Source organism: Lissotriton helveticus, chromosome 12 (assembly GCF_964261635.1).
Source record: "Lissotriton helveticus chromosome 12, aLisHel1.1, whole genome shotgun sequence".
Taxonomy (NCBI): Eukaryota; Metazoa; Chordata; class Amphibia; order Caudata; family Salamandridae; genus Lissotriton; species Lissotriton helveticus.
Genome location: NC_136073.1, coordinates 577,835,731 through 577,860,861, shown reverse-complemented (window position 1 = coordinate 577,860,861; position 25,131 = coordinate 577,835,731). Strand labels below are relative to the sequence as shown.

The 25,131-nt window shown below is 43.3% G+C and overlaps 1 protein-coding gene across 1 annotated transcript in view; it reads right to left on the bottom strand.

Annotated features, from left to right (window-relative positions):
- The window catches only part of CNGB1 (cyclic nucleotide gated channel subunit beta 1), a 1,191,945-nt gene that overhangs the window by 204,168 nt on the left and 962,646 nt on the right, over positions 1–25,131 (bottom strand). The window contains 1 exon segment of the mRNA XM_078668834.1: positions 17,542–17,606. Coding sequence (XP_078524960.1) covers positions 17,542–17,606 — 65 coding nt within the window.

The following is a 25,131-nucleotide window of genomic DNA, read 5'->3' as shown; positions in this document are numbered from 1 at the left end:
TTCAGACCCAGAATGTTTATATCTCTTCGGTGTTTTTTTTAGATCCATGTCATTTTCGTATTCTCCCTATTCCTTTCAGGAGACCTTTCTAGTAACCATTACAAAATGTCTGTTCCCCGAAGTCTTCCTTCCACTTCATCCCAATCCAAGATGGTGGAGGAGAGGCGCCTGGGCTAGCTTCCTGTCTGGGGGTATTTAACAGCCTTGGCTTAGAGGAAGGTGACCCACAACCCTTTCTGAGTTCTTTCCATTTCATCCTTATTTGCTTCCATCTATTCTGGTTTTCCGGTTCATCTTATTCTGTTACTTCTGTATTGAGGCTCTCCAATCTTCCAGGTATTCATTTTGTCGTGATTAGTTCATCATCCCCATCGTCTCCTCTTTTCAAACTGTTGGTAAACGTTTGCTTAGGAATGGTACCAGAAGCTGTTTCTAGAAGCTGTTTCTAGAAGCTCTTCAACCAACATTCTGAGCATCTCTTTGCCCACTTATGCAGCACCTGCCCAAAACCACTTCTCCCATCCACAAGTGCCGGCTTACTTTTTCCACTGTGGACTGGAACAGACTTTTCACACTCTCAGTGATTATGCACCACTGGAAATATCCTGCCTATTTTCAAATGTATTAGTGTTTTTTTCTTTTTTCTCTCCCTTGTGACAGCTAAAGCAGCCTATACCACAATCACTCCTTCCACTTCAGGCTTATCTACTTCCATCCATATTATTGTTCGTGTTCAGCTTCTTCTGGTATTTCTGTATTGTGGCTCTCTAATCCTCTTGGTTTCCTGTTCCTCATGCTCCATCGTCATCAGAAGTTTTCTGCCCTTGTGGCTTTTTCCTTCTTGGGGACTCATTCTGGAAGGGACCAGTTTGCCAGGGAGGATTTTCCATGGACAGCAATGTGGCTACTGGAAAGAGTCACCCATATTTCACCTATTCCTTGTAGAAAAGAAGGACGCAAGGATCATGCATCCAGATCTTAAAATTGTGTGTTGTTTGACTGTCTGTTCTGGGTCTCTACACTCATACTATCTTCCTTAGAAACCTTTGACGGTTTGTGCTAACTACCCTGAGAATCAGATGCAGACAGCATGAATTTGGCCACGGTTCTAGAGTCAGATCCCAGCATACCATGGGCAAACAGCCCCAACTATCCTGTTTGGGCCCCATTAGACTCTGCTTGCCCCCCGTAACCAACTTCTATATGCTGACCAGGAACCTAGTGCTATCATCCCAAGTGTATGGAGGGGAGGTGTGTGTATCTGTGTCCTGCATGGTACAGGGATGCTGTATACAAGCAAATCAGAGTAATGAAAGCCTGTGGGATCAATTTTGGAAGCCCCTGACATGGCCTTTTGCACAAGGTGAAGATTAGGTTGATTTCTCACACGGTGGAGGTGTATTGCTGACATTCTAAAAGCTGGAGGAAGCAGACCTTGACAAAGAAGTGAGGGAAGAGAAGGTAGGGCTCATTTAGAAATTTGAACACCCATTTGCTGAGCAAAAAGCTGCTGCTTAACCTTCTGAAGCACTGCCATTTGGTAGATATTGGGGGTGAAGGGAGGGAATGCGATCCCTTTTGTGCAAGGTGAAAGAGCTCCCTTAGAAGAGGCCCAGAAGTTTGTATTTCTCTGACGACTATTCAAGTGTTGCTGATGACAACCAGGTGCAGAAAGCTCACACCTCTTTGTACCTCTGCTGTAGAGCTCCAGGCTGGAGATGATGTTGCTGTGAGGACCATCACTCTACAAAAACAGTTAATGTTACATTAAATGTAATTATTTTCAACAGTTAAAAATATAAATACATATATAAATTAATGTCTAAAAATATATAAAACTAGAACACAGTATTATTTATTTTAAAATATGGACTATTTCTATATAATTTAATATGAATTTACATGTATTTATATTTTCAACTATTTTAAATAATTAAATTTATTTTATCATTATTTCCTATGGGATGTATGACATTACAACGCATGCATTTACATCGCATGCCTTTACAACGTAAGTATTACAACGCAGTCCATTACAACGCATAGTGCTTTGGGGTGCTGGATAGTGAATAGTTTAATTTACTATTCCAACTCCAGTCCCCGTGGACACTAGGGAAGGTTATTGGATAGTAAATTAACCTATTCCCTATCCTAGAGCGCCCCCCAGAGCAATGCGTTGTATTAGTTTGCGTTGTAAAAGTTTCGTTGTAAAGGTAGTGCGTTGTAAAAGTTTCGTTGTAAAGGCTGTTCACCTTTCCTATGTTGTTTTGTTTTAATTCCTTGCATCCAAGGTGGGTGTTGCAGTACCAGTGGTTGGCCATAAGTAGTACCGTACTTGCTACAAAAGTGTAAGTTACTACAAAAGTGCAAATTGTGAATACCAAAAAGTAGTAAACTAACTCTAAATTGTAAATTTACTCAAAAGTTCAGTTTATGAATCAGGGATTTTGTATGGAGAGCAGCCCAGAGTATGCACTTCAAAGGAGTACAAGCCCAAACCGTTCTGAAAATGTAGACAGAGGATCTACATTTTCCCTCTGCTTTTACAGTTTAAAAATGGGACCCATTCACCCACTTATTGTTCCAGTTTCAAGTTCTCTCTGATCAAGCAGACAAGTGTTCCACAGAGTACTCAGAGGAGTGCTGTGCAACCAAAGCTGGTGTCTTTGTTTGTGAGCAGCATACTTCCAGAGATAACCTGAGTCTAGCCTTGCTGGAGAACTGTTCCCTTAACCTGAAGTGCTTAGAAGCCAGCTGTCTGCCTACTGAGGGGAGGATGGAGCCTGCCAACCCTGCAGGAGTGACTCACCACAAGGAGTGAGGTGAAGTGTGACCCCTGCGTGGTGGTTCTGCCAGAAGAGTATGGCCACAAAGAGCAATCTGCATGTCCTGTATCGATAGGCTCCAGACTCTCCACTGCAGTTCCTGGCGGGAAACATGAAAACAAGATCTGCTGTGCATACATCAAGAACATCCCCTGATCTAAACTGCTGTGTCTGCATCAAAAATATATTCTGCAAAAACAAGGCGAACCAGGCAATCTGGAAGGGACCTTGGGTGTGAATATTTATACAGGAACAGCAGTCCCTCACAACAAATAATTATTACTGTAAGTAACACAGAGATAAAATTATGTCTATGTTCATATAGCCAGATGGATATTATGATTCATTTTGAAAAATACAGAAAGACATGCATATGGGACAGTTTACAATGAAAAATCGAGTTACCAAACTCAGACTTTGCGCATAGTGGCCGAGATACAATTTAGTGATAAGGCCAAACAACATTCAGTGTGGCACCATAGCACACATTAGTAACAAAAATTATAGGTCTGTGTCAACGTTCTGAAGTCGATGATGTTTCCATCCCTTAACAAGGTAATGGGATTATCATCAGGACATAGCAATTGATGCCTGAGGAGAATCCCAAAGGAGAATGATTTGAAGGTCCCTCATGGAGTAAGTGCAGAGGTTCCAGGATATCCCAGTCAGGAAATTTCTAAGAAAAGCTCCAAATCCGGAGGGCGTAGGGAGTCAGCCCCTTGGTTCTCCCCTCGGCTGAGGTTACAACGTCAGGAGTGCAAAAGGGCTGAGAGGGCCTGGAGGCGGGCTTACGATTCAATAGAGAAAGTGAAATTTCGGGCAGCCATTAAAGCCTATCATCATTCTATCTGGGACGAAAAGAAGGCCTATTTTGAACACCGTATTGATGAGGCTGATAATGTCTGCAAAGAAATTTTTAAAGTGGTCCAGGATTTTATTTCTCCTGTGGTTTGCACCCCCAACCACACTCATTCTGATGTGTGGATACAACAACTTGCCACCTTCTTTGTCAATAAGATCACAGCTATCCAGGCCTCTCTCTCCAGTGTGCAATCTGATCCATGCCACCTAACGCTACCATGTCCTGTGGAAGACCATGGCCCTTTCCTCTCTGTATTCCCCTCTATGGATCCTAGTACATCTTTGGAGCTTTTGTCTAGCCTGAAATCCGGCTCTCCATTAGATCCATGTCCGGCTAAATGCTTAGGGAAAGTGGCTTCCGCCATTAACATCTTGGTGAACCCCCTGCTGAATACATCTTTGTCGACAGGGAAGGTGCCTCAGGCCTGGAAGCGAGCCATGATTCTACCGCTGCTCAAAAAACCCACCTTGGACCCCCTGATACATGCTAACTATCGGCCAATCTCCCTGCTCCCTGCTATGGCAAAAGTGGCCGAGCGTTATGTGCACAGGATAATTTCCAGCTTCATCGAAGGAAACGACCTGTTGCACACCTCGCAGTCCGGCTTCCGTACTAATTTTAGCACGGAGTCGGCTCTGCTGGAGGTCACGGACGCCATCAGGGAAGTACTCGATCTGGGGGGAAAGGCCGTGTTAGTCATGCTTGACTTGTCGGCGGCTTTCGACACCGTCCCCCATGATGCCCTCCTTGTAAGACTCTGGGAGTGTGGCCTTCGTGGAACGGTGTGGAACTGGCTAAAATAATTTCTGGCCGACCGCCGACAAACGGTCTGGGCGCCTCCTTTTTCCGCTGATATGGCTCCGCTAGAGGTGGGAGTTCCGCAGGGCTCCATTCTCAGCCCTATGCTGTTTAACATCTTTATGGCCCCTCTGGCGGAAGTCGCGGAATCCTTTGGCGCCCAGATCGTGTCTTATGCCGATGACACCCAACTCCTGTTCACTTGTGACAGGGCTGGGTCATTCGACGGCACAAAGATCAGGGATTGCCTTGGTGCGGTGTTTGAGTGGTTCAGAGGTCATGGCTTGAAATGCAACTCTGACAAGTCAGAGTTGCTTTTTTTCGGTTGCGCACCGGAACTTGACTGGAAATCCTGGTGGCCTCTGGATATGTCTCCTCCTGACAAAGTCGCTGTTAAGGCCAAAAATCTGGGGGTGATAGTAGACTGTGACTTATCCTTTGGACCTCACATCTCGTCCACTGTTGGGAAATGCTTCGGCATCTTACGGATGTTGAGGAAATTTCTTCCTCTACTATCACTCAACCACAGGAAGACAGTCGTTCAGGCACTAATCGGGTCGCGACTGGACTACGCAAACGCTCTCTTTGTGGGTCTACCGAAATATCTTATGACCCGTTTGCAAGTGGTCCAAAATTCGGCAGCCCGTGCCATCTTTGGACTCCCGAGGAGAGCTGGTGCCACTGCCTTACTGAACACCCTTCATTGGCTACCTATCTCCAAGAGAGTCCTTTTTAAATGCCTGACGGTGGCCTTTAAGGCCCTTCATGGTATTGGCCCCAAATATCTTGGGAAACGTTTTTCCAGGTATGTGCCAAGCAGGACTCTCAGGTCATCGGGTCTGTCCTTGTTGACTGTCCCTGTAATTCGCCGTGCTCGTCAGGGAGGTCGATCTTTCCGCTATCTGACATCCAAGGCATGGAACGAATTACCATTGTCCTTGAGATCGGCCCCTTGTCTTCTTGCTTTCAGAAAGGACCTGAAGACATGGCTTTTTAGGTAACAGTTCCTTTCCCTCTTCCTTTTGTTGTGTGGTTGCTTTTTGCTGTTCCTTTCTTTGCTAAAGCGCCGGGATGCTCCTCTGGAGTTGCCGTGCGCTATAAAAGAATTAAAGTAACATAACATAACATAACATGTCAACGTGATTGACATACAATATACCAGGAAGTAAATATTAACTACCGCTGCCAACAGGGAGCCAAGGCATGCCCAGATGGGGGAATTGCCATTAGAGTGAGCAGTGTGCGGGACTTACCTCCTGACTGAGCATAACCAAACCACCTGTGTGAACTTCGGATTCCCAGAATCAGCTGTCTCTCACAGCTAGGAGCAGCTATATCACCAGAGATGCGACCTCCTGAGGTCCTCGAACCCGTACATTGCACTTGCAGTCCCCGATGACTATCCGATAATGCATCTGGATAGATCGATTTGGAAGGGGGAAGTGGTCATTATCTTTAAAGCGATTTTTCAATGCAGCACCTTCCCCACCTAAAAATTTAGTCAAACAGAGCTTTCGGATTCTCTCTAAAAATCTCATCTAGTTTTTCCTTTACAGGCAACCTTATTTATCATCTTCCTGGTGCAACTGAGAAGTTTGTGAATTTTATAGAAGAAGCGCTGGCTCCTTTTTGTGCTAAATTTGCAAATTTCTCAGTTTTGGGTGATTTTAATCTGCAGGTGGGTAATCCACATGATTTGCATGCTTGTTGTGTGGTGGAAACTGACTGCATTAAATATTCATCAGTTTATCATGTCCCCTACCCATAAGTCTGGCCATATTATTGATCTAGTCTTTCAAATCTCAACCTGAATTAGAGGGTCCTCCTGTCCCCATAATCAGGACGGATCACATTCTCATCTCATTCTAAATTCTCATGATGTGAAAAAATACCATAGATAAAACTTCATTAAGGATGGCGCACAGTTGGAAATTAAATAACAAAAATGATTTTGTAGTGGCCTTGCAGAACTCCCATCTGGAACTCTCCGGTCCTCCTAATAAGGAATGGTCATCAGGTACCACCTGGCTCTCGTGTGCAGCTGAGCAAGCAGCCCCTTTTGTTTTATTCATTCTTCTTGCAAAGCAAGATCTGTGCCTTGTTTTTAACCAGACCGTGCTCTGGAGAAAAAGTTTTGCAAACACCTAGAAAGACATTGATGTATGAGATATAGTGAGGAGGATAAGGCCATTTATAAGTAGGCCTTAAAAGAGTATCAGAGAAAAATGAAGGTAGTGCAAGTAGAATTTTGTTGTGAAAAAATCAGAAAGGCAGATAATTCTGGGCATGAAACTTTCAGGATTGTGGAACAGTTTGTTGGCTTTTGATATTATCTCTCACCAGCTCCTGCAATCCAGATCTGCCAATTTGGGGATTGGTGTCTTCAGCTGGACACAATCCTTTTTATCTGATAGAGTACAATTGGTGTTTTTGAAGCCTTACCTTTCGGCACCTAAGGAGATGAAATATGGAGTCCCGCAGGGCTACTCATCGAGTCCTACGTTGTTTAACATGTATGTTACACCCCTTGCCCATCTTCGTGAGAAATTTGGATTTAAGGTGATTTGTTACGCAGATGATACCCAGTTTATCTTCTCCGTAGGGAAAGTGGGCCCGATTGAGCTGGCCTTACTTAATACATGTTTGTTAGCGGTGATAAGCTGGATTAATGGGAACTGTTTAAAGTGTAATGTGCCTAAAATAAAGAACCTTCTCTTTGGCCATTCTGCTTTTGAGTGGCCCAATGACTAGTGGCTGAAGGAATTTGGGCCTCCTACTGTGGCAATAAACTTGGGATTTAAGTTTGATAACATTCTTCCCTTTGGTCATCAGATCTCCTCTGTGGTGGGGTTATGTTTTGCCTTATTTGTGCTTCGAAGAAAACCTTGAAATTTGTTTCCCTAGACACCAGGCAAACCGTCACTTTTAAACTGGATTATGCCAATGCCTTCAATCTGGGTTTGCCATCGTACCTGCTTAACTGTTTGCAAACTGTGCAAAATGCTGCTACCCGGTTAAACTTGGAACTTTACAAAACGCAATTGTCTCATCCTCTGCTGAGAAAGTATATTATCTTTCAAGCCTTAGATATTTCTTATATGCTTTTCATCACTCAGCCCCAACATATATTTGTAACAGGCTTTGGCCCTACTAGACCACGCATGCCTTAAGATCAGAACACGTTTTATTTCTAAAATACCCATAGCTTTGCCTGAGTAATAGGGGAAGATGCTCTTTGATGGTCTTGGCTACCATGGTATGGAACTCGCTTGCTCTCGCTTTGCAGTGCCTTGAGAAGTAGTTTGTTTAGGTCTCAGCTGAAGACTTGGCTCTCTGACTTGGACTAACCTGTGTATTTGACTGGTGGTTCCTGCCTTGTGTCTGAGCACTGTTACGCCTTCGGCAGCTATGCATTGTATAAATCTGATTGAGTAATTGAGAGCACGAGGGATTGCCGGTTTGTGCTCACTCAGAGAAATGGGAACGACCACCTGAAAATTCTAACCTAAACACATACAGAGAGACTAGCTTGCTGAGAAATTGAACTCTGAATAGACTGTGCACATTTACAAAAGTGTTGGGGTAATCTGCATCTGAGGCTAATCATGCTTGATAAAACTGCATCATGTGCATTCTCTATGAACATATTTTGTTCTAGGGTGCATTGAAGCACTTGTTCAGAATAAAGTCAAGCAGTGGATTGGACAATCATTTATAGTGCTAATGTCTATTTGTTGAGGGGTGAGCTTGAGCATGCCCATAATGCCTACCTGAGAATCCTGTGATTGCTCGCCATCACTACCACTGAGAGTCAAGTGATGAAGGAGTTGTATCTGGTCCAGTTTGCAGAACAATAGTAGGATGAACCCTGCGACTTCAGAAGCAAGTTACCTCAACCCCATGGCTAAGGTGCAGTAGCCCCTGATTGCCCCATAGCCCCCATGAAAGAGCTCTAACAGTGAGGTTCTTTCAAATAGGCCTGAGGCCTGTGAGTGACCGTGCAAGAGGCACCTTGTGAGGTAGCCCATCAGCGTTGTAAGCTCTTGCTGAGGGCCTACCACACCATGTTCTCTCTGCGACCTTATCTGTAACTGCACCTGAAGGCCACCATGCCCAGAGCCCCCACTACAAGCTGCAGAGAAAACGTGGTCTCTCCTACATGTCCACAACCGGTCCCAAGACGACTGCAACTCTATCTTTTTCAGCCTTCCTCTGCAACCTCGACTCTCAAGATCTGGCATTCTGATTAAGTGTATATGCTCGCATCACTGCAGACCAATACACACCAGCCTGACATCCACTGTATGCTGCTCCTGTGATTCCCCTGTGTTACAGCTCTGACAGGCCACAAAGACGACAACTTAAAAAAATTACCAGGAAGAAAAAGATGCACCTTCACACTAGTCTAAAATTACAAACAGGCAAAGCGTTTGCTTAATCCTAAATAACATTTGTAAAATTGTAACCCTGATTCCACAAAGGTCTCTGCCCACCGCTGCTTATCATAGAACATGGTAGGACAAGGATTGCCCAATTGCCTTTAGGTTGTGCAGGCCCAGGAGAAATGGCCTGACACCAAGGTTTCAACACCTCAACAGAAAAGGAGACAAAATCTTGGGAATTACAGGAAAAATATTTATAAGTACGTTCTCTAACTCAAAGTAAACCAATTCTGATTCAATCATTGCCAGCTAGGGGCTACACCTGGTACATGATTTTTCTACTGTTCTTTTTTACTGCCTAAATAAGCTCAAGAAAAGAATAACCTGTGTGAAGATCTGGCAGAACCTTGGTGTCAATGAGGTTGAGGCGTCTCAAGACCTTATTGAAACCACTATACAGTCCTTAAATGTCAACCCCTCTTCAAGATGCCAAGCACAGATGAACAGTTAAACTTACATCTGTAAGCTCAGGATAAAGTCATCAATCTATTATTTAATGGGCATTGTCACAGTCGTGTCACAGAGTTCATTCATGCAGTTTAGGTCTGATCTCATAGTCCTTCCAGTTAGCTAAAGGCTTTTTAGATGTGCTTTGACCCAACTTTTCAGTTGGTATCTTGTTTTCCCCCTTAATTTCATGGTCGAAAAGGAGAAGCTTGAGAGCACAGTTGAAGTCTCTGGGTGAAATGTCATGGCTCACACATTCTCCATTTGAACCATCATAGGATCACATAGGCTGCCTGCTTCAACTATACTCTATGATTGCATTAGTCACTGTCAACAGCACCACTTCTGGCTTCAGTGAGCATCTCTATATGCTCATCTTTGGATTCATAGCCGTAGTCCCTCTATTTGATAGGTTTCTGGGCCTCTATTGCTGCTATTTTCTGGTGATAAAGAATGGGTACAGGAGTTCTTGTATTCAAGGGTTCAATCACAAAAACATGAACAAGGAGTTTAAACCAAGACTGAGTCACATGATTGGGCTGCACAAGACCATACAAAGATGTGTGCAATTCCACTCTCTCACAAGCTTGGAAGAGAGATTCCAGTGCCAAGGAACAGCAGGACTGGACTTATCAAAAGCAATACGCCGTGGATGCCAGGTCTTCATGAGTGCAAGGCAATGGATTGTCAGATCTGTAGAGCATGAAAACAAGTATATGTTTCAGAAAGTGTCTTAGATTGAAAGGACATGCTGCAGAAGCTTTAAGGAGACTTTATATGAGGTCTAGAGGTACATTTCAGTCTGAAGTCTTTGATACACAGCAGCTCCCAGAGGCAGAGTGATAGGGTCATAACAGGGACAAACTAGTTATTGGAATACATATTATCTTATCTTTAGTTTTATTTCCTTTGATCTATTTACTGGTCTCCTTTTTGTGCGCTTGTGTTTTCTTGGCTGAGAAGGTCCGACCATAACATCAGTTAGATGCACACTTCATTTTATCCAGACAGCAATAGGGAACTGGATAACCTTTGAGACTTTAGTTCCCTTCCTCTGAGTGGTTCTTTGTCACACATGGCGATGTTGCTGCAGACAAGATATTCTCCAGGGTCACAGTAGACAGAAAAATGATCTTCTGTATCTTCTGTTACTTCTTGCTAGGGACGTCTCCTCCTTTGAATCCCTGTGCACATACCACAAGTTACTAGATAACATGAGTTGTATTCTTATGGCAAGCTTCCATCAGACACATTATGCACAATATCTATGTGAGAAACCATAATGCATTCTGCAGGCATTATCCTCTGAATGGTTTGGTTACTCTGCTGTTTTTGACAACAAATGCATTCCTTTTGGGATGGGGTGCTTATCTTCAGGGATTGGAAGCCAATGGTCTGTGGTCAACAGAAGAGTACAAATTGCATATAACATCCTAGAGCTAAGAGCAGTAAGATTAGCACTGAAAGCCTTCATGCCACTGGTGCACAACAGCTATTATAGGTAAGGGGTTAACCCAAATAAGTCTGTGGACCTGGGTACAATGCGGTATAGGTTAACAATGCTCCTCAAACCAATCAATCACTGAGGTGAAATTAATTTATCATTTCATTTTTTATGTGAGCTTGAAATAATTCTGGGCTCCTGGGGAAACAATACCTCCATAAGGTTAAAGTAAAAAGGATGTGTAGCTGCTCAATGTTTTATGAAAAACACAATAAAGTTATTATAATTCATAAATTTCAGTCAAACTCATTAAAAAATAGCTGGTTGCTCCCGAGGAGGAACGTGCAAAGGAGAGAAAGTGCTCTAGATAAAGTGCGTGACTGGGAAGGTAATCCCAAGAGTTGAGATAGAAGGAAATAGTAGAGAAATGTGTGCCTGATTGATTCAAAGTCTCAATCTTCTAAATCCGGCCCATCAATAGTTTACATGGTCTATTTTACATCATTTCTTGACAATCACAGATTGTATTTTTGGCACGTTTGAACATGAAATAGTAGATGGGTCCAGATGTGTAGGTATATGGTCGTTGACGTTTCGACTCGACTTGTGGCACATAGAGTAATAGGACCTTGGCCTGCGAGTCTTCTTCAGGACAGGGGTACCGAGGCAACCAAGGGGTGGGCTGAAAACCTCATCCGCACGTGAGCTGATGGGGGTGGTCCTGGAGTGGAGCTTTCACTGGCCAACGGCTCAATTGACTAGAGCGGTTATTCTTAAGAACGCAAACCAAAGGGTCAGTCCGTGGACACTTCAATTCTGCAGTATCTGGGTTGCTTGTACAACGCGGCAGCCGTGCATCCTCGCGGTAGCACAACAAGCATGTCAGGATTCAAAAGGATCACACCACAACTATGTGTCACATCATGAAACAAGGAGGAACCAGATGTCTCATGCCTTCAAAGCAGGACATTTCAGCAGAACATGTTCGGAAATGTACACGATTTAGCAGATCGCTTGAGCCTGCACTATTAGGATGTTCACAAGTGGCAGTTAAACGACAATCAGCTACATCTCATGCGCAAATGGGGCACCCCACAATGGGACATATTTGCAACTCACAAAAACAGCAAATGTGCCAGGTTCGCCAGCAGATGGCCGTGTCCAGGGTCGAGTGGAGGCGCCTTTGCAATAGACTGGACAGGGATGTTCATATATGCATTCCCCCCCATTTCCACTGATACAGAGGGTAATTTACAAAATAAAAATGTATTGATGCATGGCTATTTAAATAGCTCCAGCTTGGTCACACAAGCATTGGCATTTGGATCTATGGAACATGTCGGCACAAACACCAATTGAGTTTAAATCCGATCCATGCCTGTTGTCAAGGAACACCGAAAAAATTCTGCATTGCAATCCTCAGTCCTTAAAATTTACAGCTTGGCTCATAAGGACATAGAACTTGGTCATTTACTGTTTCCAAAGGATTGCAGACAGATTCTTGATGCTGCAAGAGCACCTTGTACGATAAAGTTGTACAATGCAAAATGGAAGTGTTTTGACTTATGGACCAAAAGACAAAAGTTAGATGCACTAAAAATTTTGCATTATGAATTCTTGATGTATATTTTAAGCATAGCTAATGATGGACTATCTATTGCTTCGTTTAAGAGTCTTCTGGCTGTAATTTCCAAATTCCTAAGGAAATCAGACAATTGTCATTATTTTCCCAATGAATAATTAAAGAATTTATGAAGGTATTGTTTAGACTTGCCTTTCTTGCATTTTGGATAAGACAAAGAAAAGTAACTTTAATGACTAATCCAAAGTTCATTCTGAAGGTACATTCCACATTCCATTTAAGACAAAAAAATGGAACTATCTAGTTTTTTTTCCCGCATCCAAAGATGGCAGCAGAAAGATCCTTACACTTTTTAGAAATAATGTGCTGCCCTAAGTTATATTTAAAGGACACAAAATGTTTCCACGAACGAGACAAACTGTTGCTTTTGGTGCAATTAACAGAGTTAAACCAGTCACCAAGCAGACTTTAGCAAGATGGATAGTTTCTTGCATTGTATGATCTTATGAGCTCATTAATAATAAATTATCGGAGCTCATTCTACAAGGGCAGTAGCAACCACTAATGCCCCTTTTGCAGGACTTTCTCTGAAAGAGATTTGTAAGGCAGCCACACGAAAATTACTCATCCCTTGGCAAAGCATTACTGCTCTGATGTTGATGTCAATAAGGATTCCACAGTAGGGAGGGCTCTGCTGCAGAACTTTTTCAAGAAAGGTACGCCTCATGCCCGCTATCCACTGTTTACTAGGGAAAACTACGATCTTAATTCAAGCATGTGAATCTATGAAAGATCCAATGCTGACATGTGACTTACCCTCCTCCCCTTATCATGAAGTTTCATTTATAGAAACTGTGAGTTGATTTCACAAGCTTGAAAAATCTGACAGTTGTATGCCTCTGGCAATAGAACACCTGAGGGTGCTGGTCTCTGATTGGCTGCCGTTTGGGTCATGCATAATGATGTGAATAGGTTACTGAAGTCTATTGTAAAATTCAATGTTATTCAGGGTAAGGCATACACTGCTATGTTAACATTGTCACAGAGGGTTCCCAGTCTAACAACATGGACTGCTTCAAGCATGTTAATCTATGAAAGATCCCCTGCTGGAGAAGGACCCAAACCTGACCCTGGAGATGTGGAGGACTGAAATGAAGCAGCAGGATAAATGGAGATGGGTCAGTAAATCAAGAAATTGCAAAGGTTCGCTTTATGAGTAGAATTCACCCCAGCAATACAGTCACCTTACCCAAATCCGGAGTTCGACGAGTGGTTATGAGAGTAACTGCTGATCACAATCCCGGCACAACACCCCAGATGCCCAGGCGTCAGAGATCACAGTTGAAAAGCAGATGGTCACACACATTTTACAAGGAACGATGACAAACACCAAGGACCACCAAGGGAACATGGGAAGGATACGCAATGAAACCAGGAGGGGACAGAACAACAATGGTGCAGGATGCTAAATCAGTGGGTGAACTAATGAAGCAGACCGACAGTTTCACTACAAGTTGTTGCCAGGCAAGTCAGTACACTTTGGGCAGCTATTAAATACCATTCTGAAAATACTAATCTGGAATGCTATTGTAACCCAGAAGTCTCTTCACCGGCTGTAGTTAGTGGTTTAATTATCTGACTTTACAAAGACTGACCTTCCACAATCTACACATAAATCCCTGTCAGATTCTATTTACTTTAAAGGGCCAGAGCTACCAACTCCCAAAACCTTTCTGGGACTCCAACTCCTAAATTCCTGACACTGTGGCACAGTGGGCACAGGAGCCTTATATTGGCCTATTGGTTGCACTTGGGCGTCACTTTGAAGAAACCACAAAGGTGCTGGTGAAATCCTAGAATTAATCTCAGTCCTATTTAATTCTCTGTGCCACATTCCAGTCAATCGTTTTCTGCCAGTTTTTGTGCCCACTGTGTTACTGCAGACAAGAATCACCTCCATGCAAGCCAGGCTTAGTCTTGCTCCATTAGTAACAGTCAAACCCAAATTGCCATGATAGGTCCCTTTGAACAGGAAGTAAGCAACCAGAGACTACTTTCAGCATATGTCAGCCTCATCATTTAGATGCAGCTTGAATTCAATGGCACATGAACATGAGACCTATTTCTAGGCGGGCTATCTGCCACACTTAGTGCGTCACACTGAGGAAAATGGAAAGGTGATAGTGGATTCTTTAAATTATTAACAGCTATTGGTAGTTATTCTAGGCCACATTCCAGTGCATTGTTTTTTGTCCACTGTGTCACTTCAGACACACAACCCCCTCACACAAATCAGCCTTTTTCCTGGTCCATTAGGAACAGTCCACCATAAACTAGGCCAGGCCACCTCTAAATGGGAAACAACAGCACTTTAAAAAATATAAATAATGAACCCAACTGCTGCCTTTTATCCTCCACCCTAAAAGTTCTTTATCTTGCAATGGAGTCTACCTCCTTGTCCAGATGTAGGAATAGGACAAAGGTACCTTTATGTTGGCCTTATGACTCCAATGACCTAGGCCCTGTAGTCGTCCCAACCACATGTGGTAATTATCACATGCCCCAGCTTTCTGGGAGTAGCCACCTCACTGGATATGCACCATTATAACCTGCTTCATTAATATGAAAAAAGAGCAGAAGCAGAAGCAATGCAGATATCGAGGAGCCAAGGGCAAGCCAGAACAGAACACTAAAAGCAGCGGAGCTAAAGGGGGCAGAGAAATAACCAGGAAAATGTACCATAGCAAGGGCAAAAACAAAATGGTAGCGACAGGCAAACTGAATGGTGAAATGATAAATTAAAATGTGTTGGAAGCATATAGTACTGTACAAAGCACCCTTGCACGTAGAAGTGGGTTAAAGAGTATTGAGAATTTAGTGTTGGAATGTCTTAGGTGAAGGTGTTAAAACTGTGAACGTTCTGTGCTGTATTCAACTAAAACCACTCCCAACAACTTCACGCATATCAGTTTACCACTAGTCAAAACCATAACACTGACAGGAGCTTATTGTTAAAGGAACTGGAAAAGGTGATGTTCCACTAAGAGTGGCCAATATAACCACTTAATATTTTTTTATGTTTCCAAGGCATGACGCAAGAACAGCTTTTCAGTCCCCCGCTAGGTCAGATGGATGTTCCAAACAAGCAAAAACCATCTCGGTGGGAGTTATCTTGGCCACTATAGAGTGATAAAAGGCTGGCGAGCCTCTGCTTTCTGCTCCTTTGGATTCAAAGGACACACATTTGTGTGTCCTTTAAAGCCGAAAGGAGAAAACAATTATTTTGTTCAAAAGGTTGATTTATAGTTTTTCTTTGTGTCAGTTTCAGAGGCCTTCAAAAAGGAGATCCAAATGCAGATTATGGAGCTGAGCTCTCTGTAGATGGGATGCATGTGAAACTTCCAGAGGCGGATTTACAATAAGTAATTTGTTGCTAAATGCTCTTTTAATTTAAGGAAAATACTACTAATCATCAATAAAGATAGTATCCATTGATGTTAGTTTTTAAAATGTCTATTAATCACTCGTAAAGCTTGTAAAAGTAATACAAATGGTTTACATATTGAAGGAAATGCTGGAGTTGGCTTGTAAAAAGATAAAAAAGTGTGTTAAAAACTTCTCTCAAATCACACCTACATTAAGTGGGATGATATGGTTGTGGCATGATCTGTTAGAAAGCAGAAGCTTGCCTGCCTTTTATCATGCTAAAGTGGCTAAGATAACTACCACTGAGATGGTTAATATTAATGAGTACTTTTTTAAACTCCACAAACAAATTAAGGGGAGTGAAGGGGTACAGTGATGCATGGGCTACTCCTCCTCTGACACAGAACTTTACACAAACTATAGAGCCCAATTCGATTGCCTCAATCTAAGAATCCTCCTGTCGACTTAAGGAGAAATGAATCCATTTGCTATAACACCTTGGCTGCGGCACACATTCCGCCACAGTGCTGGACATTCCATTCTTGGGCGTGGTTTGGATGGTCCTCGGCCGTCGTGAGCACACACCCACTATGACTCATGATAGCCGGGGGCTGTCATGAGCACGGAAGCGGTTAAAGAACTCTCATTCACCACGGTACCCCTTGGTGGCCTCCTTCATCAAAGGAAGCAGGAGTAACTAGAGCCCTGGGACTTCCTAACTTTTCCAGTTTTTAATCATACTGTCTGGCGCCCACATTAAACCATTAGGACTATAAGGCAGGCATATTAAAAGAGTAACCCTACCCCCACTCACCACCCTATTCCTTTTCCAATAGAGCGCTCCCATGCATCTCACAGGTTGTGGCCCACCTGTTCTGTAATTGAACGGAAAGGAACTCTATGACAAAGCAGGCTACCAGGGGGTTCCCTTGGTGGGTGAGAGTTTTTTTCAAGCAAAAGTATTTTTTCTTCTTAGGTCAACGGGAGGGTTCTCAGATTGATCCAATTGAGTTGGGCTGTATAGTTTAAGTAACATATTTTTTTAAACTGACGAAGAACACTGGCCTTGATTCCAGCCCTTTTTTACAGAAGGAACTCAAACCAGCGAACTACTTTACATGTTTTGTTTTCCTGAAAATTTGGGGTTACATTATTTTGAAGTAGTAAACTGGCCCAAATGTAAATTATTAACCTGTAAAGGTGACACATTTTCCTGCATAGACAGAAAGAAATAGAGAGGAACATTTTATGTATTCTTTACCGCAGCATTCGTGGTAGCCAAGATTTTCCTGGGAAATTATTCACTATGTTAAATTGCTAATGGAAGCAATACAATATTTTGTGGGATATCCGTGAATAGTGTTTCACTCTGCTACTATCACTTGTAAGACTTAGGGTGATCCAAGAAAGTGGTTTCCTGGAAATGCATCATGTTTCCCAAACTCACTTCAACATATGATACTAGCTGACAGTCCCATATGCCAGTCTGTACCAACATGAGTTATCCATTAGCATGCATGGGTCTTGCTGACAATGCCACATTAGCCCACATTATCCATAAGTAGGGGCCTTGTCGACAATGCCACATTAGGCCAAAACTGAAATGGTTATTTTTACCTGACGTCTACAAGTTGGGATGTTATAAAATGGCAAGTAACCTCTGATTTCCTGGAGAATGCTTCTACCTGTATCTGCCTGTGGGTTCCTGAACTCACCTATAGATGTAAGCCTTGCTGAGGATAGCTTCCAGACGGTTGTTAAATTCGAAGAAGGCCATGTACTGTAAGAGAGAAGCAGTTCAATTGAGGCATTTGAACATGTTACAGATAAACAGCTAAACATCGCAACATTTAAGGACATTTTACTGTGAAACAGTCAGCGATGAGTGTTTGAAAGCAGGGGTTGAAAGATTGAGAGAAAGGATGTTCTGGATGGTACTTGCATAGAGGGAATATGTGAATGCAAAGAAGAGGTGGTGTGTTTTGAGAGTAGAAGTGAGCCATGGACTGATCCTTGTAGTACCCACACGGGCTATGGGATGGGTGCAGAGGTCATTGCAGTAGAAGGTGAAGGAGGTACGAGTGAGGATATACATGCCTAGTGAGAGGAGCACAGCACGTATCATGATCAAACAGTGTTGAACGTGGCAGAAAGGTTCAGTACTATGAAAATGGAAGACAGATGGTTGTGATGTGCGGTGGTGATGAAGTTAGATAACTGTATGAAGATTCTTTAGAATGGAGGGATAACATGGGCCTGGTAATGACAGGGTGGGGAAGAAAGATGATTTTGAGATTTTGGGGACCATTAGGCAGGAATTGTTTCCGCACAGATTCCTGCATAGTTCCGCTCAGTGTTTTACATAGAGATTTTGTCTGTTTCAACAGCTGAAATCTCAGTGTGAAATAACATCACTTCAATGGACTCCATAACTCCGGTTACCAGGCCCATCAGAATTAAAGGAACACATATGATTGAGGTCTGAGTGGTAAAAGGGTAACATGGGCCCACAAGACAGGAACAAGCAAGAAGAGGTTTTGACTGTCAGGACTGATTTAGGCCCATCCATGAACGGTAGTCAGGAGAACGCATCCACAGGCATTATTGGGTGTTTAATGTATTTTTCTATAGTGCTTCATGCAGGTCTTTTTTTTTAAGCAATATAAATAATGCATGTTTCTAGAATCTTATTCTGCAGTACTCAGTTCAACAACTTCAGGAGGATCTCAAACATTACTTTTCCCACCTGAGATTTTAAGGTATGACCTGCAGATGGCAGTGAGGAGACTCTCACTTGCTTGAGCCCTCTTGGTAGCTATTGTTTCTCATGTATAAGAGGAGGAGAGGTGGCTTCTGAACACTGTTGGATAGTCCGGTCAGACAGATGTGTGAAAGTGATTTCCTGCGACCATAACTGGGATGTTCCTGGATCCTGAATCCCATGAGAATGTATGGTGTAGTGTTCAATTTGTTACAGACTGTAGAATGAGAAGACTGAGTTCTCATTCCAACCTTCTCACTTCACCCAATTGTGTGCTCATGTTTTAATCATTTTATCTACTGGCCTCTCCTTCACTTTGTTTCTCTGTAAAAGTTGTGACTCTTGACAAATGCTGAGCAAATAAAGTGAAGCCGTTTGGGGTTTGACTGTGGTGCAGTTACTCGGCACGGCATTTCACCACAAAAAGGATGAGCAATATCCAATCCAGCTTTGGTCCTGCTCCAATAGAAATAGTTCAGCTAAAATGCCTGGAAAAATCCCTTCTGGGTGGGAACGCAGGCAACCCAAGAACTGTTTCGTCTAGAGTGATCAGACCTGGTAGTTCAGTTCGGACTAATCCTACTGGAGCACCAGCAAGTCTGAGGTTCATATGCCTGGTCCCCATCTGAAGGGAAATAGTGGGCAACAAAAAACCCAATGGAATGGAATGCGACATAAAAAAAACAATGGACTGGAATGTGACATAAGCAATCATCGGTTGTTGATGCTTTTGCAAACATTCCACCCATCAGCTTTGTATTTCAGTTAGTCGACTATGCTAATGGGTACAGGAGGTCTTGTGACACTGAAAGAATTCCATGGCTAAGGGCCCACAATGATGACAGTGAAGTCAAGCATGGGTATAAGGATGTCATGCTTCGTCATAATTCAGAAAATGACAGGTAAGGTGGGCTTAGACTAGGACCCCAAGAGAAAAACAAGCATTTACAATGCAATGGTCTCGGCAATATTACAGGTAGAGCTATTAGTTTTTTTTTTCCCTTAATTAAATGGATTTGTATTTTTTGTTGTTAATAGCTTAAGTGTTTGTATATGTGTGATATATTGATTTATATGTATTGCATTAGCAGAGAGAGCGATGTATTGAGATAGTGAGGTATTGAAATAGTGTGATTGATGTGAGAGAGTGATGTTGATAGATAGTGAGGTAGTTATGGAGAGTGATGTTGTGAGGTAGTGAGATAGAGAAAGATTGATGTATTGAAAGAGAGAGTGAAGTAGTGAGTGTTAGTGATGTTGTGAGGTATTAAGATAGAAGCAGAGTTAGATAGTGAGGTAGTTAAAGAGAGCGTGTTAGTGACTTAGTGTATTTGAGAGTGAGGTAGTGAGTGAGTAAATTAGTAATTTAGAAAGAGAGTGAATTTGTGAGTTAGTGAGAGTGATGTAGTTATTTTTTGAGAGTGTGTGGTGATATAGTGAGGGAGTGATACCGAAATAGATAGTGATGTACTGATAGAGATAGTGAGATAGAGATTGAATTTTGAGTATTGTCTTAGAGTGAGAGATAGTTACTGTTGTAGTTTCATTTTTCATTTCATAAAGCTTTATTCGGATCATAGAGAAAACATGTCCATAAAAGCACAAACAATTTCATACATACATTTCACAATAAGATAAAAAACACAAACACATAATACATTAATTCTCCAGTGTGGGATGGAATAAATAGTTAAGAACAATTAAAAACACATGCTTTTCCTAGCACTTATGGCCTTAAGTACAAAGGTAGCTGTGAAGAAGCAAATGTCCGGATGATGCAAATTAAAAAGCAGTTTCATAGAGTCCATGATTGTTCTTACTCCAAATCTTATTAGGATGGGTTTAAGATAGAATTTCCGTAATTCACTGTACAATTGGCAAGACAAAAGAAAGTGCATAGTGCTCTGTTCTGAATTGTTATCACAAGCACATGGACCAGTGGGGCGTACTTTTACAGTAGGGCACGCAACCAGATAATATGCAGTTCTCATCCTTATTCTGGTTAGTACAAACTGGTGCGAGGCTCTGGTCACCTCTTTCAGATATGGGTGAAATCCAGTGAACTCATTGTTGTAGTTATATTGTGTTGCTGTGAGAGATAGTTGAATAGTGAGTTATAGAGTTAGTGATCGAGTAGTAAAGTGAGAGAGTGGTGTGGGGGAAGAGAGTGGTGTGGGGGAAGGGAGTGGTGTGGGGGAAGGGAGTGGTGTGGGGGAAGAGAGTGGTGTGGGGGAAGAGAGTGGTGTGGGGGAAGAGAGTGGTGTGGTGGAAGAGAGTGGTGTGGGGGAAGAGTGGTGTGGGGGAAGAGAGTGGTGTGGGGGAAGAGAGTGGTGTGGGGGAAGAGAGTGGTGTGAGGGAAGAGAGTGGTGTGGGGGAAGAGAGCGGTGTGGGGGAAGAGAGCGGTGTGGGGGAAGAGAGCGGTGTGGGGGTAGAGAGCGGTGTGGGGGTAGAGAGCGGTGTGGGGGTAGAGAGCGGTGTGGGGGTAGAGAGCGGTGTGGGGGTAGAGAGCGGTGTGGGGGTAGAGAGTGGTGTGTGGGAGTAGAAAGTGGTGTGTGGGAAGAGAGTGGTTCGGCCCTTCCTTCTTTCTGTCTGATGAAAGAAATTAAACAAATATGTCTGTGCTTAAATCTAGCAAAAATACCAAATAACCACCACCACGAAATTAAACTTATAGGCACAGAAGTGGCAGATCTTTAATTGATTGAGAAAACCTTTCTATAGGATACACCTAACCAAATAAAACAGAAGGATAACTCAAGGAAAAACGGGACTCTGTCTGAAGAGGTTACCCCTAACATCATGGAATCAACAATATTAAAGCCCTGGAAACTAAAGGAGCAGTCAAATGACAATTCCGGAAGATATTACTCAAACAAACAACAGTATTCTCCAAGTCTACTACTTAAAAGACTGAACTGGAAACACTGACAGATCATGCAACAAGAACCTGTTTAAAACAGAATCGGAGACTGCTGCAACTCCCTAACTTCAAAAGATTTAGACCCCGAATCATAAAATAAATCGCTCACCGATGCCAGAAATTTGATCATTCACACAGTGCCTCGGACCAGCAGTAAAGAGGGAAGATTTTCTTTATAAAACAGTCTACGAATGTCTAACGGACAAACTTGAATAAGGGACAGTAGAGATAAAAGACCTTTACTACGTTAAGAGGCACACTTCTACCCGAGAAGACATGTATAATTCAATTTTAGTTAGCACAGAAACGTCTAACTTGATACAATACATTTATAATTCTGAACCCCTGATAAACCCCCTTGCAGACGGGCAACTAATATTAGGACTCACACCAAGATCAACAACAACAGTGTTAAAAGATAATACTTCAAGCATATCTAACCAAAAAGAAACAACTCATACAGTAACATTAACGTTAAAATTGACAATTTCAATATCATCATAATTAAAGGACTGTACAGACAATTTGACCAAGACAATGGACAACAGCAAAAATTAAAAACCTGATACTCCAAAAGGTACAAATGTGCTACTTCAAAACAAAAGATGGATCCTGCCACCCCATCACAAATAAAACCAAGCAAACAAAATCCTAAAATTGTAAAAAACGGATTGACTAATCAGAACCTCAAAAGAAAAGAATGATATTCTCTCTGACCAGAGAATAGAAACGTCAATCTTGTTATGCAAGATGACTGGCATTCCACAGAAGATAGGGATCAATGACCTCATGAACTTTCTAAAAGAAGAAATGTTTGTTCTGCAGCAAACATGGGTGGCATTCCCCTTGGTTATCTAGAATAACAAATCACAACAAATATGCCATCCCAAAACTGGCCACTTGAATCAGGGATGGGTTATGTACAGCCTGCAGACTAGGCAAGTGTCTCAAAATCAAAGTCTGGGAAAACATCCACAAAACATCTGGTTGTGCAACTTTACTCTCCTAAGCAAGTCACTCTTACAAATAATAAGTGTCTATCAAAAAAAGTTTGAAAGCTTTGTCAACCTACTGATCTTAATTAAATCTGCAACAAACAAACCTGCCACAACCACACCATTATTGGTCATCTGTAGAGATCTCAACTGCAACATGGGGCCACACATTGGAAGAAATGAACAAACTACAAACTTCACTATACATGCCATGGTTCAGTACAACTTTGCAAAAATCTGACACACGTGGTCACCAACAATTTTGTACAAAGGAGGGATTGATTTCAGGACGCAACTTGATCGAGAATGGATTTGCTGAAATCCCAACCTACAATGCTTAAAGGACATAGACTGTAATAGACTACATTTTCCTGAAAGGGGAGTACTCACACTGCTTTAAAAACCTGAAGTTCCTTCGAAGGCAGGAAAGCGGCCACGATGCCCTACTGCTGGACATCTTCAGAAATATATCAAGTGAGTCTAAATCTGTACAAGATCTTGAGAGCTTCTGGAATCTAGGTGGCCAATTTTGGGTGAGATGTGATTATACCATTGAGGAATGGATTGAAACAGGGTTATCAAACCAAGAACCTAGACAAAGCCATATTGGAAAACCCCAGACACCTAACAAAACATTGGCAGGCTAATTAAGAAAACCTAGTAACATCACTTCTACTACTCATCTCAAGTACAGCCAGTAAAATTAAAAAGACAGCCATGGGACCCAAAGGGAGCATAGCGTGGTTTGACAAAAAATTCGAAAGAGATGTTCTACAGCCCATGGGAAAATTAGGAATGCAAGGACCTGCTAGAAAACCCTGACCAAGAGGAAAAGGGAAGCAATCTCTCAAGTTTCCCAGGTCCATGCATGAATAGCTCAACCAGACCTGGTTTTGGTCTGCACACTGGGACTGATAAAGCCCTGATATTATATGGAATAAACAGAACTATATATAAGTTCCAGAATGCAACAAAAACCTGGCCTCAACTGAGCTATGCATAGTCTTGGGTACTTGAGAACTCTCGCGTCGGGGTCAAAACAGTACTTGCCCCAAAAGTCTGCATTGTAATCTACAAACGATGGACCTCTTAAAATGTTAAATACGAAGAGGAAAAATAAATCCAACCACTCAGATTCTGATAAAAAAAATCTCAAGACTCGAAGGTGCAAATTTATTTTTACACTGTCGAGTGAGACTTGGAAAGTATGTTTACTTTCTCGTTTAAGTCAAGGCAGCTTTGTACACCCGGAAAGATCGGGCCAATATTCTCGACTTGTACGTGTCATTTACTTTCTCTGGGGTTACAAGGCATGGCGCAGTTCTGCGACGGACGTGCTTCTCCCATAAAGTGCAGAGGCCCAATCCCCGGCCTGCTGTGGTTTATCTCCCCTATAACTATATGCTTGAGCTGGGGACGGCTACAGCCTCCCCCTGCCGGCTTCCCCTCCTCTCTTGGGCCGCCCGCGCCTCTGCCTAGCCCTACTTTCCGGCACTCACCGTCTCCACTGCCTGCTGCAGCAAGGCACTCAGGCGGCTGAACATGGCTCTATGCGCCCCCGAGGCCTCCCCGGTGCCCGGCAGGACGCTCACCCCGAGCGGCTCACTCTCCCTACCCAGCCTCGGCTTCTTCCTCTTCCCGTGCGACTTCGGCCCGCCCTCCCTAGCCCGCCCCCTGGAGAGAGACGGCCAAGGACGGGGAACGGCTGTGCACCGGAGGGACAGGGGCGAAGGAGACCGAGCGAGCGCGGCGGAGACGAGAGCCCGCACTCAGAGACAGCCTGTGAGTGTGAGCGCTACGGCAAAGAGCAGAGCGAAGTGACAGCAGTAACCGGATATGAAAGGCCTGTAATTGTGAGAGACCGACACACGGGGAAAGAAAGGGCCGTAATTACGGAAACCAAAGACGTGGCTTCCTATCGGAGATAGGGTGACCAGATTGCTTTTCCAATGGAGATGCCAATGCGGGAAGTCAGGCAAAGTCGCCTGTGACGGGGGCGGGGCTGCGTACGTAACCGGAAGAGAAGGCGGAGTGAAAGCGTCTCGCGACGCCAGAAGGAGAGCGGAGTCCCTCAGAATTGATCTGGTAAGTTACAAAGGGCTGGGGGGGGGGCTCGGTTCCCTCGTTGTGTGTGTGCCTGTGTGTGTATGCATGTGTGCGACGGCGGGGGAGAGGGGGGGTGCACTCGTGTGTGTGCGTGTGTGTATGTGTGTGTGGGGGGGTGTCTCTGTATGTATGTGCGTGGGCGCTTGTGTGTGTGTATGCTCATGCGTGTGTGCTTCCCAGGAGACAGCGCCAGGCCGCAGCGCTCGTTCGCGTGCGCGTGTCAGTTTGAAATCGCCTCCAAGGCGATGCGCGCGGCCAGGATTGTCTCCTGGGAAGCACACATGCCGACAAAAGAGCCTCGGCGGAGACACGCTTCCGCGCGTTCAGCCGAGCCCTAACAAAAGGCGTTTATTTGCAGAAACCAGGCACGTGAACTGGGATCAGTGGTTGACTGCAAACATGTTGTTCAAGCGCCACCAGGTGACAACTCACAATCACCACTCCCAAGACTCTATTTAAAGTTGTTGAGAAAAGAAAGTCCTGCAATAGGTTGTGAAGCAAGGTCATGCAGGAGGTATTCCAT